We start from the raw sequence: 16,298 nt of genomic DNA on the forward strand, positions 1-16,298 counted from the left end.
CCGAATCCCCTCCGTAGCGGCCGACAAGCTTCTTCAGGATGGCAATAGCGTCTTTGTTAGACTTGAGGAAACGAGCCAAGAAGGCTGAGGCTCGCCAGTTCTTTGGATCAAGATCAAGGGCTGTGCGGCATCGTGCTTCGACTGTGTCCCTGTCGCCGGACCTGCTCAATACAACAGCCATCTGGGTATGCCAGCGCGAGTTTGGCCTTTCAATCGAGAGCTTCTTGAGACACCATTCTTCAATTTGCTCATCACTGAAAGACGGCGCTTCTTCCTGTTCACGAGTTGAGGCATGCTGCATGGTAGGATTTGATTAGCATAGACAATAACCGTAAATGCAGAGAGACGTACCTCAGATACAAATCGCTTAACGATCTCAAAAGTGGCATGCGTCGTTTTTTCATCCGAATCCTCTTCGAAACAATAATGGGCCATTCGAATAACAGAAGGTTCGGCGATAGTCTTCACGGAGTCTTGCCCATCAGTCATCAACTCATTAAGCCAATTCTTTTCCTGCTCACTACTCTGGATGTCAGCGGAAGTGGCTTTTAACCAACCACAAATCAGTCGCACTGTGTCCCTGTCGCGTAGCCAGTCCGGAAACTCCGGAGTTTCTTTTTTCGCCCAGAAAAGATTGTCGATGGCGGAATCATCGCGGAACAGTTTCACGAGAAGTGGTCCAATTTGGCGTTTTAGATCAGGGTCTATGCCAGCCAGATCAACTTCAGACATGTGGCCCACCAAGTGGCGTACTGCGTAGCCTCGCAGTACCCTCAACTTGCCATGAGTCTCACTGGTCAACGCACGGAGACAAGCTTTGGCAAGCTGGAAATTCGCATTGTTCTTGTCTTCTTGATAGATCTGCTCTTGTCGGGGGCTTAACTTCTGCTCGAAGTGCTCTTCCAACCCAAGCTTTGTAACCAGGCCTGGAGGGCACACGTTGCCGAGGAAGTGCTTCAGGATGTCGACTTCGCACTTGTTTACTTCCTGGTTATTCTCCTGGCGCTCTTTGGCGGCCAGGGCCCGCTCCGGCAATTTGCCCAAGATCTGCTCTGATCGAAAATTGACGAATCCATAGTTGTCGATCTCAAACAACAGGAACTTTCTGAGCCGGTCCTCCAGAGGTCGCAGGGAAGTCGCGTTGTTCTTCAACTGAAGGACTGCCTTCATTTTCTCAACCGTCATCCGCTCTTTTGCAAAGGTAATCCAGAGGATCATCTCATTGATCTCCTCCAATTCCTTCTTTGAGCGACGTCGGTTGAGGTCGCGGACATCATCTTCGATATGATCAGTTAAGCTTTTGTCCGCGTGGTCAAGAGCTTTGTAAATGTCGGTGTCGAGGTCCAATTTGCTGATCTTGCTGAGAGTTTTATCAATCATATAGTAGTTTCCTCCAGTTTGTGCGTAAAGTCTGGTTTGAATAGTTTTCCGGAGAGCATTGACTTGATCGTCACCGGTGTCGAAGAGATTATCCATCTTATCCAAGCGCGAATCGATGTACTTGCGCACGTCGTCCGCGTTACGGTCCATAGGGACACTAGGACACTTCAGGCCACGATTCTTGAGCTTCTTGAAGGTCCCCTCGGTGGCAGTAAACAAGATGCGAATTGACCCATTGCTAGAGTGTGAGGCGTTTAGCAGGAAGTTGAATACCCCATCATGGACATTGTCCTCACTGTCGCCAATCTTGTTCAGAACGATGTAGAACATCGCATCAATGGCCTTCAGTTCCTTGTGGTTGTCGAGGAGGAGCCGAGTTAAGAATTCTTTCGCGTCGATGTTGCCAGCCTTTCCACACGTCGCGGCGACCGATTGCATGTACGACGCATCGCTTTGGGCGAATTGCCAGATGACAGATTTCCCGAGTATCTCGATCCCAGAGTTGGCCTTCTTCTCATCTAGGAAGTAAAAAGCAACGAGCTGTCTAGAGTTGATTGCCTCGCCGGGACCATTCGCTAGCAGATGACTGATGATAGAGGAAGCCAGATAGCTCTTACCCGAGGCCTCTCCGCCAACAATCCCTAGAACAGGCGCTTCCGAGTTCTTCTTCGCCCAGTTCTTAAACTCGCGCTCCCCTAACAACCACTGGCCCGTTCCTTCCACGTTGCGACTGCGAATATTTTGATAAGTCGACCCCCAGGTTGCAATGGGTCCATTGCCATCCCAGACATCCGGACTTGTGCTGAAGTTCAGGACGCGTAGAAGAATGTTCCTGTCCTTCTTCTCTTTGCTTTGTTCCGTTCTTTCCGTTCGTTGTTGCTCCAAGACGCCCATTATGTTTCGGGAGTTGTCGAGTGTCTCCGCACCATTGAGATACATATCGGCGCCGCGCTCCAACTCTTCTTCCCGGGTGAGTTCATCCATCGCTCCCAGGGATTCCGAGAATTCATTCTGCTCAAGGAAAGCAATCTTTGCCATCGTCTTGATCTTGAACATGCGTGAATTTCGCAGAGTCAACGCCTTATCGCAAACGTCCACAAAGTGGCGGAGAACTTCGCACGCCACCAGGCTCAACTCGCGGCTCATCTTGCCCTTGGCATATTTGTCTAAACGTCCTAAAAAGCTCGCACATTTCTTGAACAGCACATTGAGCGTCTCGAATATGCTTGCGTAGCCCTTGTACGCGTTGATGACGAAGTTGAGGGCGTTGTAGCATTGTCCGGCCGGGGCGAATACCTGTTTCAGATGAGCAACACGCCTACTTTCTTCTAGTAGTCTTTTTCTACTTACCTGAGAGGCGGCATCGGCAACCATTCCTCCAACATTTGCGATAACATCGAGGGTATTGCTGACAGTTTGCCGGATATTCCCCCATTTCTCTGACTTTTTCAGGCGTGCAGATCGCACGGTGTCTAGGTTCTCCATCACGTTTTCAGGTTTCAGGTTCTCGTCATAGTTTTTGCCTTGAGACATTTTGGCAAGCTTGGCCATCCGCGTTTGCATATCCCCCCAAACTGCGGCGAGCTCCTTGTTGATATCGGCGTCCGCTCCAGCTGGGATACTCCTGGGTACCACGGCGAGCTTTTCGTTCGCCTCAGTGTCAGTCCCGGCAGGGATTTCACTGGGTACCGCGGTGATCTCTTTGCTCATTAGCGCGTTCGCCCCAAAGGGGTCGCTGCTGGGCATCACGGCCCGGGTTGCTACTGCTGTCATTGTGTCTCGTTGGAGCGCCTAGGGAGAAGAGAAGGAAGTCTCAGGGGCAGAAACTGCAGAGACTGCAGAAAGTACTTGCTCGAGCGGAGGCATGACGCATAATTTTAGCTCTCAGCTCGCATAGGTTTGTTTACAGGCCGTGGATCGGCACTGGTCACCCAATAGGACCATCTGGCGCCGTCGCGGCGGGTTATGGCCCGATGGCGGATCGGCACGCCAATATCGTCATGGCACAAGAAAAGGCGAGGTAGAAAACCAAAACACAATAGGCCAGCCAGGTCAGCATTCACATATTCCACCTGCCGGAGCTTGAGCTATTAGTCTCGAGTAAGCTTCGCAATAATGCCTGGTTCTAACCGGTACAAAACCATCAGCTCTTCACGCGAGATTGCCCCACTGGACCCACAGTTCCCATCTGCGGGCATCCGATTGAGACGAACCTGCCCCATCCTCCAAATAATAGATTGGACGGGTGATTTTACAGCCGCTCCGCTCGGAGGGCCCTGGCGAGGACCAATTAAGCCTGGCTTGACAAAAGTAGTCTCGGAGGACTTCAGCCACCAATGAGGATCTAACTGAGCAGTTCTATCGGTCTGCGATTGAATCCACTTTCAGGGCTCGTTTCCAAGCCAAGAACCGGAGTGGGGGGAACATTTGCAGTTAGAAAACGTAACCAGTTATATACCTACTCGGGACGCCTCATGTGCTTGCATGTCTCGTGGTACGGTCCGGGCGGAAGCGCAGCTTATTTCCCATCTCCTATCTAGTATCGCATTATGTAGCACACCCTGAGATATAGTTCTCATCGGATTAAAACACAGCATTTTTGTAAGGTCCCGAGTTGACACTCGTGGCTCAAAGCAGGCACTATTTACTAATTTGGCCACTTCGTGGTAGCCTTCTCGGATGCAAGCACGAAGAGGAGAGCGACCCTACAAAGGTTTGGTTGATATGGGTTCGGTCAAGACGAAGTAGTAAGAGGCGGACAATTTCTATATTCCCACGTTGCACTGCATTTAGTAATCGAGGGCCCTGTTGCACATTCGCTTGAATCATATAGTTCCTAGCGGGAAGTAATTTTACTATGCATACGTTTATCACCGGTAACTGCAGCATGGCGGAGCGACGTATCCTAGCATCTCACAGACATCTGCATCCAAGCATGATATTCTGAGATGAGAAATGCAACCGAGATGTTTTCTATTCATTATGGATAAACATGGTGGGTCATATTGTCGTTCCTCATCGAGTCATATACTGTACTCTCTTTCTATTCTACACACAGGCACGGTGAGTGCTGGGAACGGTGGTGGTTCCAGGGCCTGCTCGAGTTCTCATGAAATCAGGAAGACATATCGAGTGAATTAGTGATTTGGATCCGAAGCTCTAGCGTGATCGAATGAGGCAAATTGCTCGACGGCGATCCTTCCTCGATTGGTGTTTCCGCTGTTCTCTCAGACATCGACCAGACTGTTATCCAGCTATTCCCTGAGATTTGCACTGCCTGGAGACTCCGTGCTGGTCGTAGTTAGCGTCGTGGTTCACTGGATTATTCTATCGGTCTAGTTCGCGTTCCTATCTTAGAGACTTGCAGACAGGATGAGAAGCAAGAGTTCATTCTATAGCCTTGCTTGCTTGCAGAGAGCAGGTGTCGGTGGCACCCAAATGTACAGTCGGATCGCAGGAATAGTCTGCGAGATTATTGTTTTGGCCAATAAATATACGTGCCAATTATATTTACATGCGTTCTGGTCTGTCCAGTTGGCATGGTTAGGTATGACGATCATCGGGCAAGAATCACGTCGCCAAGGAGACCGCAATGCAGAGCTGTCCGAGAGTATATCAGTAGAGTAGGTCAGATACTAAGAGGCCGTCGTCGGGAACGACGTGAGTTCATCGATGAATTATTCGTTCGTGGGTTCGCCTACAATCAACCATACCGAGCTGTAGTACTGAACTCCATCGTGGGATCCGCAGTCGTGAGTGGTGAGGTAACGACACAGTAATGGCCAAGATCACCACGCCTCTCGAGCCTCCTTCACGGTCTAACTCTCCTTCACTCACTCACTCCCGACTGCCTCCTGGTTGAATTGTTGTTGGATCACCCTCGACACCGCTCTCAGGTTGGCGCCCCATTCTGGCCCTCCTCGCCCGCCTTCCCTTTCCTTCTCTCACTCACTGGATGATGAGCTGCCCATCCCCCCCTTTAAACCCTTCCACCCCCCCATTCCCCGTTGGCGTCCAACAAACGCCCAACTCCCTTGCTGCCTGCGCTCGTGTGTGCCTTCCCTCCGGCATCCCCACACACTCCCACCCCCGGTCGCAGTGCGTGTGCACTGTGGACCGTGACGGTGCTGGACTTGAGCCTCGACATCCCCCCTCCGCCTCTTCGTTCTCGAGCCCGACGACGGCCTTTTCCCCGTCCTCCAGTTCGTCATGGATTCCGGATGGCAACCGTACCAGGATCCCCTGATGGGTCGTCCCGCGCAGTTCAATACCGGGTTAGCGTCCCATCCCCAGCAGCTCCCCCCGAAGTACGGCCAGCCACCCCCGTCTCAGCCGCCGGTCGGATACACGTACGAGACCTTCCAAACGCCCGGCACCACTTCCAACCCCCCTCCGCCGGCCCCAACTCCAAACCGATCTCCATGGCCTCGTCACCCGCAGCCACGCCGCGTAGCCGGGATTATGTCAGTGATGCAGATACCACAATGGAGGATGCGGACCCGTTCAACCGAGCGAAGTACCCGGCGCGACCGAACCATCACAGCCGCGCCTCATCTCAATTCCTCGCTCAAGCAAACGAGGAGTCGTCGGCTGCGCGCAGATATTCCCCAATGAACAATGTGATGTCGCCCCCGATGTCATACCCTGTGAGCCCCGGCAAGTCCCAGGGCGCCTACGGCTTCCCACAAGGCCCCCAGAACCCGCAGAACCCGCAGAACCATGCTCGCCGGTCGCCTACGAGGGCACCCGAATACGCATCGCCTCCGCAGGGATATCAGTCGCCGCCATGTGAGTGTCCTAATTGTGTCAAATGATTATTATCCGAACTAACCCTATACTCTCTCTGTCACAGCCGCAGGTCGCCCCGCCCGGCCCCCTCCGCTGCAATCTACCGACCTCAGCCCAGAGCAGTACTATCCGTTGTCAGCGGGTTCGCACCCGACCAGCGCATTTGGGACAGGATCACGGTCTCCGCGCTCGGGCTCGTTGCAGTCACAGGTTCTTGGACGCGGTCCGGTCCCAAAGTTCCAGGTCAAGTCTGTACAGGAGCTGCAACCACGAACGAGTGTTCAGCCTGCGTTTCGGCGCGCCAATCCGGAGGGAGGCTTTATCAGCGTACAGCTCCCCATGAATATGTGCTAATTGACGTTGAGCTAATCCGTCTTATAGCCACTTCACGCACTGACGACCCACCTTCCGGCGACTTATCGGATATGCAATCCAGGCTTCAACTACGAGTCCTCGCGTAATCCACGGCGTGTACTGACGAAGCCGAGTAAGGGGGTTAAGAACGATGGCTACGATAACGAGGATAGCGATTACATTCTTTACGTGAACGATATCCTCGGCAGTGAAGAGGCCGGTCACAAGTACGTCTCGGTCTTCTTTGATGAAAACATTGATCTGACCTTTGCCACAGGAATCGCTATCTGATCCTCGATGTGTTGGGCCAAGGTACTTTCGGGCAAGTGGTGAAATGCCAAAACTTGAAGACTCAGGAGGTTGTGGCGGTAAAGGTCATCAAAAACAAGACCGCATATTTCAACCAGAGCATGATGGAAGTATCGGTTTTGGATCTGGTAAGCTTCAGTCTGCCCTCATGACTCGGATGTCTGCTCACCATGCGCCCCTACAGCTCAACAGCAAGTACGACAAGAATGATGATCATCATCTCCTTCGCTTGAAAGACACCTTCATCCATCGCCAACATCTGTGTTTGGCATTTGAGTTGCTTAGTGTCAACCTCTACGAGCTCATCAAGCAGAACCAGTTTCGGGGTTTGAGTACGACCCTCGTGCGAGTCTTTGCGCAACAACTGTTGAATGCATTGAGCCTCTTGAACAAGGCTCACTTGATCCACTGCGACTTGAAACCGGAAAACATTCTGTTGAAGAAGTGAGTCCATTAGTTGTCCATGTCGAAAGTTTTCCCTTCGCTGACATTCGAAACCTTCGCAGCCTTGAGAGCCCCATCATCAAAGTCATCGATTTCGGTTCTGCATGTGACGAGCGACAGACAGTGTACACCTATATTCAATCTCGGTTCTACCGCTCGCCAGAAGTGCTACTTGGGTTGCCGTACGAGACGCCACTTCTCCCAAAACTTGAGGCTCCAGATCCACGCTAATGAGTTCTTAGATATTCATCTGCTATCGACATGTGGTCGCTTGGCTGCATCGTTGTTGAGCTCTTCCTGGGGTTGCCTCTATTCCCTGGATCGTCGGAATACAACCAAGTCTGTCGGATCGTCGAAATGCTTGGCCTGCCTCCTACCTGGATGTTGGAGATGGGCAAACAGTCGGGCGAATTCTTCGAGAAAACTCAGGACGAATTCGGGAGAAAGACCTACCGCCTGAAAAGCCTGGAACAGTACTCGAGGGAACGGAACACCAAGGAGCAACCAAGCAAGAAGTACTTCTCGGCTTCGACTCTTGAAGAGATTATCCGAAGCTACCCCATGCCGAGAAAGAACATGAAACAAGCTGAGATCGAGCGAGGTACGATGCCACCTACTCCCCACCACTCGTGAATTTTTTCTTCTAACCGCAATTGCAGAGCTGAATAATCGGGTCGCGTTCATCGACTTCGTGCGAGGGCTATTAACCATCAATCCCCTGGAGCGGTGGTCACCCCAGCAAGCCAAATTGCATCCGTTCATCACTCAACAGAAGTTCACCGGGCCATTTGTGCCTCCAATGAACTTGAAGTACTCGTCTCTCAACAAGACCGTCGCACCTGGTGTTCAGCAGCAGCAGCAGGCCGAGGCTGCCAGCAAACAGAGAGCAGCACAGGCGGCTCAAGTGCAGAATGCCTACTCGATGCAGATGAACCAATTCCATCAACCGGCCCACGCTCAAGCTCCACCCATTTACAACGGAATGTACCAGCAGGGTGCACCACCTCCCTACCCGGCACAACCGCCGGGATACGGCCATCAAATGAATCTGATCCCGGGCCAGGCGCCTCAATCGCAACAATATACTCCATCGCAGAGCCTCTACGCGCAGGCGACAACCAGGGCAGGCCGGCAACGTGCCTCCACCATGGATCCTCAAGGCGGAGGTATTCCGACTACAATCCAACGGGTTGCTAGCCATCTCGATCCTAATGCGCCCATTCGGTTACAACCTAGTCCAGCCTACTATCCTCCTCCCGCCGATGGCTACGTGGATCCCAATACCAATCAACGGCGACGTGGAAGCCGTGCCGGTGGCAACCAGCGTAACCGCGATTTCATTCGCACTCTCGAGGACGGCGTGCTTGGCGGCGAAAGCTTTGGGAGCCAGAGTCAGTGGCACTAAGCACGATTCCAGGCGTCCAGGGTCCCACTCTCCCCGCGACGGTCTGCCGTTGAACGGTACCTTCAGCCCTGGTCTGTGGTCCTCATGCTTCTCTTCGCGGCCGAGCGCCATACCCGATGCGTTCTCTCCCGGCGAGATGAACGCAGAAGCCAAACCATCGACTTTTTGCTTGTCCTTTCGGTATTTGGATCCGCTCGGCCTGCCATCTCTAGTCCGGTCCCAACCTGAGCAGCATCCTTGAGCAGCCGCTGTGGTTCCTCCAAACTAGTCCATTCGGCCCCGGGGACTGTGCTGGCTGGCAGGATCAAAGAGTCAATCCTCTGTTCTAACCTCACATGGGCTGGGCAGCCAGTTTCTTATGTGCGGGCTCTTTCTTTGGTCGGGAATTGGCCAGGCAACTCCCCGACGTTCTCGGTATCAACTTGTGCGGTCTCTCGGAGTAGAACTGGATCTAACACTGCAGGACCGTCGTATCCCTGGCTCGGTTCCTGTCTGGTTCTTGACCAAATTCCGATATCTGTGACTGCGTTCTATTTCCAATTCGGCATAACCTGGATCATTAAAGCCGTGCGCGAGCCTCCATCCATTGCTTGTGTTATTGATTACCCCCCGTTGCTTTGTTCACTCCGTGCCTTTTATTTGCTTGGGGATGTCGGCTCATCTGCCCGTGTGCTTTCCGTACTGTTTGGATACATTTGCCTTTTTTTCCTTGTTCTTCCTTTTCTCCTCGGTCGGAAAATGTGGATAGGCACGCCGCAACAGCCTTGATCATTCACACCGTGTGTATACTGTCTGTAGTCAGTCAGAGTTAGTTAGGCCAACCAATCATATAGACTTCCAAGCTTGTTCTTGGCACCCGATTCCTTTGTGCTGAGTCAGCGATCACCCCTCGCTTAAATTTTGTGTGGCTCTGGATTCAGGGCGGGCCAACAACTTCTTTGATCATCTGGGTTTCCCTACTTGCCCTCGATTTCTGCAACCATGTCGCGTTTCTTCTACGGCAGCAGCGACAGCGAGTCCTCCACGTCCGATGAGGAGGACGTTCTCTCCGGCCGCGAGGAGGATGAGGAGGAGTCTTCGGAGGAGGAATCCTCCGATGAGGAAGTCTCTGCGGACGAGGAATCCGACGATGAAGAGACCGGTGCCAACAAGTTCTTGAAGGGTGCCCTTGAAAGCGATGAAAGCGAGGATGAGGAGAAAGTCACGATCGTCAAGAGTGCGAAGGACAAGCGACTCGAAGGATTGGAGAACACCATCCGGCTGATCGAGAACGCTGAGAAGATTAATGACTGGGTTGTCATTTCATCCGGTGAGTTTGGTTTCGGGAGCTTCCGGTCCAACCAGTGCTGATATGGGGTTTGTGTTGCAGAATTCGACAACTTGAACCGGCAAGTCGTGAAGATCACCCAGGCCGGCCAGACCCCCAAGGTGTACATCAAGGCCGTTGCCGACCTGGAGGACTTTGTCAACGAGACCATCGCCAAGCAAAAGTCGTCGAACAAGAAGCCCATGAACGCCCTGAATACCAAGGGCTTCAACGTGGTTAAGCAGCGTGTCAAGAAGAACAACAAGGATTACGCCGCGCAGATCGAGAAGTACCGTGAGGCCAAGGACGATTTCATGGAGAGCGAGGAGGAGGAGAAGCCCGCGCCTGCCCCTGTCTCCAAGCCGACCAAGGTCGAGAAGATCCAGAACTTTGCCGCCGCCGCGGCCGCTGCTGATGATGAGGACTTTGTAACGGTTGGCCGTGGTGGCAAGACCCTGCAGTACACCCCCGAGAGCATTCTCAAGCACCTCCGAGTCATCGTCGAGTCGCGAGGAAAAAGAACACCGACCGTCTGGAGCAGATCCGCACCATGGAGAAGCTCCTAGAGGTTGCCAACACCCCATACCAGCGCATCCGGGTTTACATGGCCCTCATCTCCACCCGCTTCGACCTTACCGCTTCGTCCACAGCCAACTACATGGGCCCTGATCAGTGGAAGCTCGCAGACCAAGAATTTTCTTCTCTTTTGTCGGTGCTGGAGGAGAACCGCAACTTTGTGGTCAGCGAAGGTGCTGAGGAGTGGGAGGATGACGAGAAGCAACCGCAGCTCGAGCCCGGCCAGATCTTTTACATCCCCGGCAGCATCGTCTCGTACGTCGAGCGGTTGGATGATGAGCTCACCCGCTCTCTGCAGCAAATCGACCCGCACACTGCCGAGTACATCGAGCGCCTGAGTGACGAGCAGCAGCTGTATAACAACATTGTCCGGGCCCAGCTCTACTCGGAGACCCTCAACACCAACGACAAGAGTGATTCTCGGCAAGACAATGTGAACCGAGTGGTGATCCGCCGGTTGGAGCACGTCTACTTCAAGCCTTCGTCAGTGGTGTCCATCCTGGAAGACGGCACATGGAAGGCCATGCCGCCGAAGCTGGACTCGTCTGTCACCCCTCGCGCCCAGGCGGGCGATGTCACTGTTCTCATTCAAACCCTTTGCAACTACCTGTTCCAGTACAGCGATGGCATCATCCGCGCGCGGGCCATGCTGTGCCAGATCTACTTCCTCGCCCTGCACGACCACTACTACCGCTCTCGCGACCTTATGCTCATGTCGCATCTGACGGAGAACATCTCCAACTTCGACGTCAGCACCCAGATCCTGTTCAACCGGACGCTCGTTCAGATCGGTCTGTGTGCCTTCCGATCCGGCCTCATCTACGAGGCCCAGACTACCCTCGGTGATATCTGCGGCAGCGGCCGGCAAAAGGAGCTGCTCGCCCAGGGTATCATTCTCCAGCGGTACTCGACCGTCTCGCCGGAGCAGGAGCGTCTGGAGCGCCAGCGCCAGCTGCCCTTCCACATGCACATCAACCTGGAACTGCTTGAGTGCATCTACCTGACTTCCAGCATGTTCCTCGAGGTGCCGCTCATGGCCCAGACCTCGTCCGCCCCCGAGATGCGCCGCCGCATGATCTCCAAGACCTTCCGCCGCATGCTCGACTACAACGAGCGCCAGGTCTTCACGGGTCCTCCCGAGAACACTCGCGACGGCGTGATCATGAGCGCCAAGTTCCTCGCCGCAGGCGACTGGAAGAAGGCCGCGGAGATGCTCTCCTCGATCAAGATCTGGGATTTGATGCCGCAGCCGGAGAAGGTGAAGGAGATGCTATCCGCGCAAATGCAAGAGGAAGGCCTGCGCACTTACCTATTCACCTACGCCCCCTTCTACGACAGCCTATCGATCTCCAGCCTGGCAGGCATGTTCGAGCTACCAGAGAAGAAAATCGCTGCCATCATCAGCCGCATGATCTCGCACGAGGAACTCGCCGCCGCGCTCGACCAGGTCAACGACGCTATCATCTTCCGCAAGGGCGTCGAGCTCTCCCGTCTGCAGTCCCAGATTGTCACCATGGCAGACAAGTCTATGAACCTTCTCGAGTCAAACGAGAAGACCCTCGAGCAGCGCACCCAGGGTATGGCCAATGCCTTCCAGCGCGAGTCAGGCCCCGGTGCCCGCGGTCGTGGCGGTCACCGCGGCGGCGGCCAGGCGCGCGGGGGAGCCCGTATCCCCGGTGGTCAGCAAGGCCGGAGACCCGGCGGCCAGCAGTTTGGTGGTGGTGCATTGGGCGGTGCGATCAAGGCGTAAATAAAATATTTTTCTCCCTTCCCTGTGATGTTAATGGCATGATTTCCTTTTGTTTGTCTGTTTTTTATTTCAGCTTTTTTTTATTGCGGTTCGTTCTTTCAACGATTTAAGAGTGCGGGATCATCCCTCGTGCTGGTCTGGCCCTTTCCATGGTTGGGGGGTTGGAAAAATTGTGTTGATCTAGATGATTGATTGTTCACGCATGGAAATGATCCATAGGAAATGAAGAGAGAATTGAATTGATTAGAACAAGAGTATATATGTCCATCCATGGAGTAGAACATCGCTCAAAACCTGCTTTGGGTGAAGATATATATTGCCAGATATACATACAATGAAACCATACTGGTAGGGATCTGCAAATAACTAGATTTCTCATTGATTGACTACCTGATGTGTCGTGAACTACCATCATATTTTACCGGAATCAATTCCTGACCTCACGGAATTACCAGGATTGATTGGAAACCAATCTGGAGGTTACATGCTGTATATAAACCCTAAGCGCTCGAACTAATCTCTTTATAGAAACGTGCTAGGGGCAGGTTGTATGGTAGAGGGCGCTCGAGTTGAGGGCTTCCCTCCGGTATTGAGCACACTGTGCGCATGATGTGGATCTAACGGCCATTCTCTGCGTGGCTGAAAGCTCTGCAGATTCTCCGTGTGGTTGATGAGGTTGTCAGTAAGGACCAAATTGGCGCTTGGTTGTCAATACTGGGCGCGGCGTTATATTTTCAGCCTCTGATCTCTCTCTCGATGATAGGTTCCGTTTGATGGATAGCCATGCATTCCTCTCGGTAGGGTGTGTGGCTGAAGAGGCCTTGTCGTCCTTCCTGGTCGCCATGTCGATATCAAACTGGGGGCGCGCACTTTCAGCATTTGCTTTTGAACAAATGTCATTCGTTCATCCACTATCATCCAGCAGATTTTGAGGCGACCAATACTCCTTCTCCGGTCCTTGGGCATCCAGCCAAACCAGACCATCGGCAAGAAGATCGTCGATAACCGTTTGTGCCCGAGCCTTCTCCCAACTCAAATTCAAGCGCAGCATAGAAACGCTCACAAATCCCAGCACCTGGATTACTTCCAGAACAGTAGCCTGATCCGTATTTAGTTCCTTGGGGATCGATCGAATATACTGCTTGCTGCCGACAAGGATGATGGAGAAGCCTGAGCCGAGCGGTTCAAGGGAGCGGACTGCACGCAGGATGTCGTCGCTGTTCCAGCCATATTAGCCAACCTCCTGTCCTTGAAGACAAAGTTAAAGTAAAGATCACAACATACTCGGAGACCTCCAGCCCACTCCCAATCGCCTTCCCCTTCCTCACCCGCTTCCGACACTCCTCAACACCAATCAACCCGCCATTTTCACTGCGTGTCTCTCGACACAGTTCCACAACCCGCACCGCAACCTCAAAGTAAAAGTCGTTCATATCTCCGCCCATGATCTGCGTCCAGAAACTGGCCCCCTCACCTAGTCGGCGGGCATTCTTGCCCTTGATGTTGCTGGCGGCTAAGGGGTCCACGCCAATGGTGTTGCACATGCGCGCAAACTCGGCGCGGAACGTTGGATTCGACTTGATGGTTGAGCTGTGTTCGAGGGCGAAGGTGTGCAGGAGTGACTGGAAGACCGAGAGTTGGGTTTGGAGGGACGCGGTATGCGTCGAGCGCAGATTGGCGCCATGAGTGGCGTAGGACTGGGTTGCTTGGGTGCGGTTGGCAAAGGCCCCGATGCCCACACCTCTGCGGGACATGGTGATGGGCTGTCGTGTTATGTTGTTGTCTTGGGGGTTGGACTCGGACCGGTTGAAATCATGTCAGCTGACCATAACCCTTATCGGCACTGATAAGGGCTATGGTGTTCAAACCAGTCTAGCGCTGAACCCACCCCCATCCGGTTTAGCGCAGTCCTAGCACACCCACACAGTCGATTTTCTCTCACTCTTTTTCTCTCCTGCTTTTTGTGATTCTTCTCGACAACCCTCGCCGACCAGCCAACTCCTCGACCTCGGACCTTCACCATGGCCCCTACCACTGCGTATGATTCCCTTTACAATCCCCTTTCGCACTGATTCAATCTCTGCTCGAGATTGTGAGGTTTCCCAGGTATAGTCGTCCTTCTCGCTGGAGATGCTACGGCTGTCGTCCTCGTCGACGATGGTCGCTAGGCACCAGCTCGATCCTTCCTGCACCCTCTTCTCGCTCTAACCGTCGGATCCTTTTCCTGGAAACAATGCGCGGATACGAGAAGAGGCCCACGGAGTCTTGAGGTTGAAAGCGATGCCTTCTCCTCCAAACCCATTGTTGGTCAGCTATCATTCTTGGATGCGGCGGATGTGGTAATAGCATCACCGTTCCAAGATTGACGAGCGTCAACACATACTTCCTGGACATTATGTTCGGGGTATTGTCGGATGAAGGCAGCCAAATGGCATCTTGCGGGTCGCCGTCCGGTTCTGCGAAACCTCACACTGAAATATTGTGTGGCTAGTAGCGAACAACTGGAGACGGCATCAACCCAAGTGCCTGAGCCCTCACCGATCAAACCTATTTCGTCGAGTTTTTATTATTATATTTGCCTTCAGTTCGAGAATGTGGTGCTATATGCTGCAATTCTTACACTCGGCGAAATTGTTTCATGTCTTCGTGATCATGACGGACAGACTATACTAACCTCAAAAAACAGCTCCATCCCCACCAAGGACCAGGTCCTCGTCCCCGAGACCCTCCTGAAGAAGCGCAAGAGCCAGGAGCAGGCTCGCGCTGAGCGCCGTGCTGAGGCCGACAAGAAGAAGCAGGTCGGTTTCTCCTTTCTTTTATCACAAACCCTCCCCTCCCAACTACACTGATGACAACAACCAACCACGCGACTAGACCAAAAGGTCGATGCTGTCCGTTAACCATCTTTCGGGTCTGACACTATCCGTTGATGACACTCGCATTTGTCACTCGCACGATTTGGTTGGACATTGTGCTGACAAAGCTCTCAATACAGGCCAACAAGGAGAAGCGCGCCGTCATCTTCAAGCGTGCCGAGTCGTACGTCAAGGAGTACCGCGACGCAGAGCGCGAGTCGATCCGCCTGGCCCGCGCTGCCCGCCAGGAGGGCAACTTCTTCGTCGCTGACGAGCCCAAGCTGGTCTTCGTTGTCCGTATCAAGGGGTATGTCAACTTCTCCTTTGGTATTATAAATCTATGCTAACCCACCTCGCAGTATCAACAAGATCGCTCCCAAGCCCCGCAAGATCCTGCAGCTGCTCCGTCTGCTCCAGATCAACAGCGGTACCTTCGTCCGCCTGACCAAGGCCACCCAGGAGATGCTGACCATCGTCAACCCCTACATCGCCTACGGTTACCCCAACCTGAAGAGCGTGCGCGAGCTGCTCTACAAGCGCGGTTACGGCAAGGTCGACAAGATGCGCGTCCCCCTGACCGACAACCAGATGATCGAGGAGCACCTCGGCAAGTACGGTATCGTCTGCATGGAGGATCTGATCCACGAGATCTACACCGTCGGCCCCAACTTCAAGCAGGCCAACAACTTCCTCTGGCCCTTCAAGCTGTCCAACCCTACCGGCGGCTTCCGCACCCGCAAGTTCAAGCACTTCATCGAGGGTGGTGACACCGGTAACCGCGAGGAGAACATCAACGCTCTCATCCGCCAGATGAACTAGGCTTGTTCGTCGCTTCCAAAAAAAATTGAGTCCTTTATGAGCTGCATGGGTTGTTTGTTGTTTGTCTAGACGGACGATTTTTTATCTCTCTGTCAAGTTTTTTTCTCTCTTAGCGATACGAACGTCTGGGATTCCCGATAATTGAACGGCTTCAAACAACCCATAATCGTATTATCTATCTCCTTGTAATACTTAAGCTGAGTATCGCTGCAGACTCGTAGACTCAGTAATAAGAAAGTGTCCGCCGAGTCCCAACAGCCTAATCTAAAGTTGCAAAAATTGTCCCGAGGTCCGAGACCTGTTAACCCCGGG

At 53.2% G+C, this 16,298-nt stretch overlaps 5 protein-coding genes across 5 annotated transcripts; 3 read left to right on the forward strand and 2 right to left on the reverse strand.

Annotated features, from left to right (window-relative positions):
• Positions 1 to 165: 165 nt before the first annotated feature.
• N7510_010063 (uncharacterized protein) lies at positions 166 to 3,153 on the reverse strand (the record flags this gene model as incomplete). The annotated part of the gene is made up of 1 exon (XM_056981988.1): positions 166 to 3,153. The coding sequence occupies one exon, from the start codon at positions 3,151 to 3,153 to the stop codon at positions 166 to 168; it is 2,988 nt and encodes a 995-aa protein (XP_056829824.1).
• A 2,447-nt stretch (positions 3,154 to 5,600) lies between these two features.
• Positions 5,601 to 8,680, forward strand: N7510_010064 (putative protein kinase Yak1; the record flags this gene model as incomplete). Its single annotated transcript, XM_056981989.1, has 8 exons — positions 5,601 to 6,168; positions 6,233 to 6,495; positions 6,550 to 6,749; positions 6,800 to 6,959; positions 7,016 to 7,275; positions 7,338 to 7,457; positions 7,518 to 7,876; positions 7,935 to 8,680. 8 exons carry the CDS (start codon positions 5,601 to 5,603, stop codon positions 8,678 to 8,680), a joined length of 2,676 nt encoding a protein of 891 aa, XP_056829825.1.
• Positions 8,681 to 9,661: 981 nt separating this feature from the next.
• nip1 (translation initiation factor eIF3 core subunit c) lies at positions 9,662 to 12,312 on the forward strand (the record flags this gene model as incomplete). Its single annotated transcript, XM_056981990.1, is given in 3 exon segments — positions 9,662 to 9,989; positions 10,050 to 10,516; positions 10,528 to 12,312. The coding sequence occupies 3 exon segments, from the start codon at positions 9,662 to 9,664 to the stop codon at positions 12,310 to 12,312; spliced, it is 2,580 nt and encodes an 859-aa protein (XP_056829826.1).
• A 904-nt stretch (positions 12,313 to 13,216) lies between these two features.
• On the reverse strand, positions 13,217 to 14,066 carry N7510_010066 (ESCRT-II subunit protein SNF8; the record flags this gene model as incomplete). Its single annotated transcript, XM_056981991.1, has 2 exons — positions 13,217 to 13,529; positions 13,597 to 14,066. The coding sequence occupies 2 exons, from the start codon at positions 14,064 to 14,066 to the stop codon at positions 13,217 to 13,219; spliced, it is 783 nt and encodes a 260-aa protein (XP_056829827.1).
• A 267-nt stretch (positions 14,067 to 14,333) lies between these two features.
• On the forward strand, positions 14,334 to 15,986 carry N7510_010067 (60S ribosomal protein uL30; the record flags this gene model as incomplete). Its single annotated transcript, XM_056981992.1, has 4 exons — positions 14,334 to 14,350; positions 14,999 to 15,110; positions 15,308 to 15,474; positions 15,527 to 15,986. The coding sequence occupies 4 exons, from the start codon at positions 14,334 to 14,336 to the stop codon at positions 15,984 to 15,986; spliced, it is 756 nt and encodes a 251-aa protein (XP_056829828.1).
• Positions 15,987 to 16,298: the final 312 nt, after the last annotated feature.

Source organism: Penicillium lagena, assembly GCF_028827675.1.
Source record: "Penicillium lagena strain IBT 129212 chromosome Unknown utg000007l_segment0_segment0, whole genome shotgun sequence".
NCBI lineage: Eukaryota > Fungi > Ascomycota > Eurotiomycetes > Eurotiales > Aspergillaceae > Penicillium > Penicillium lagena.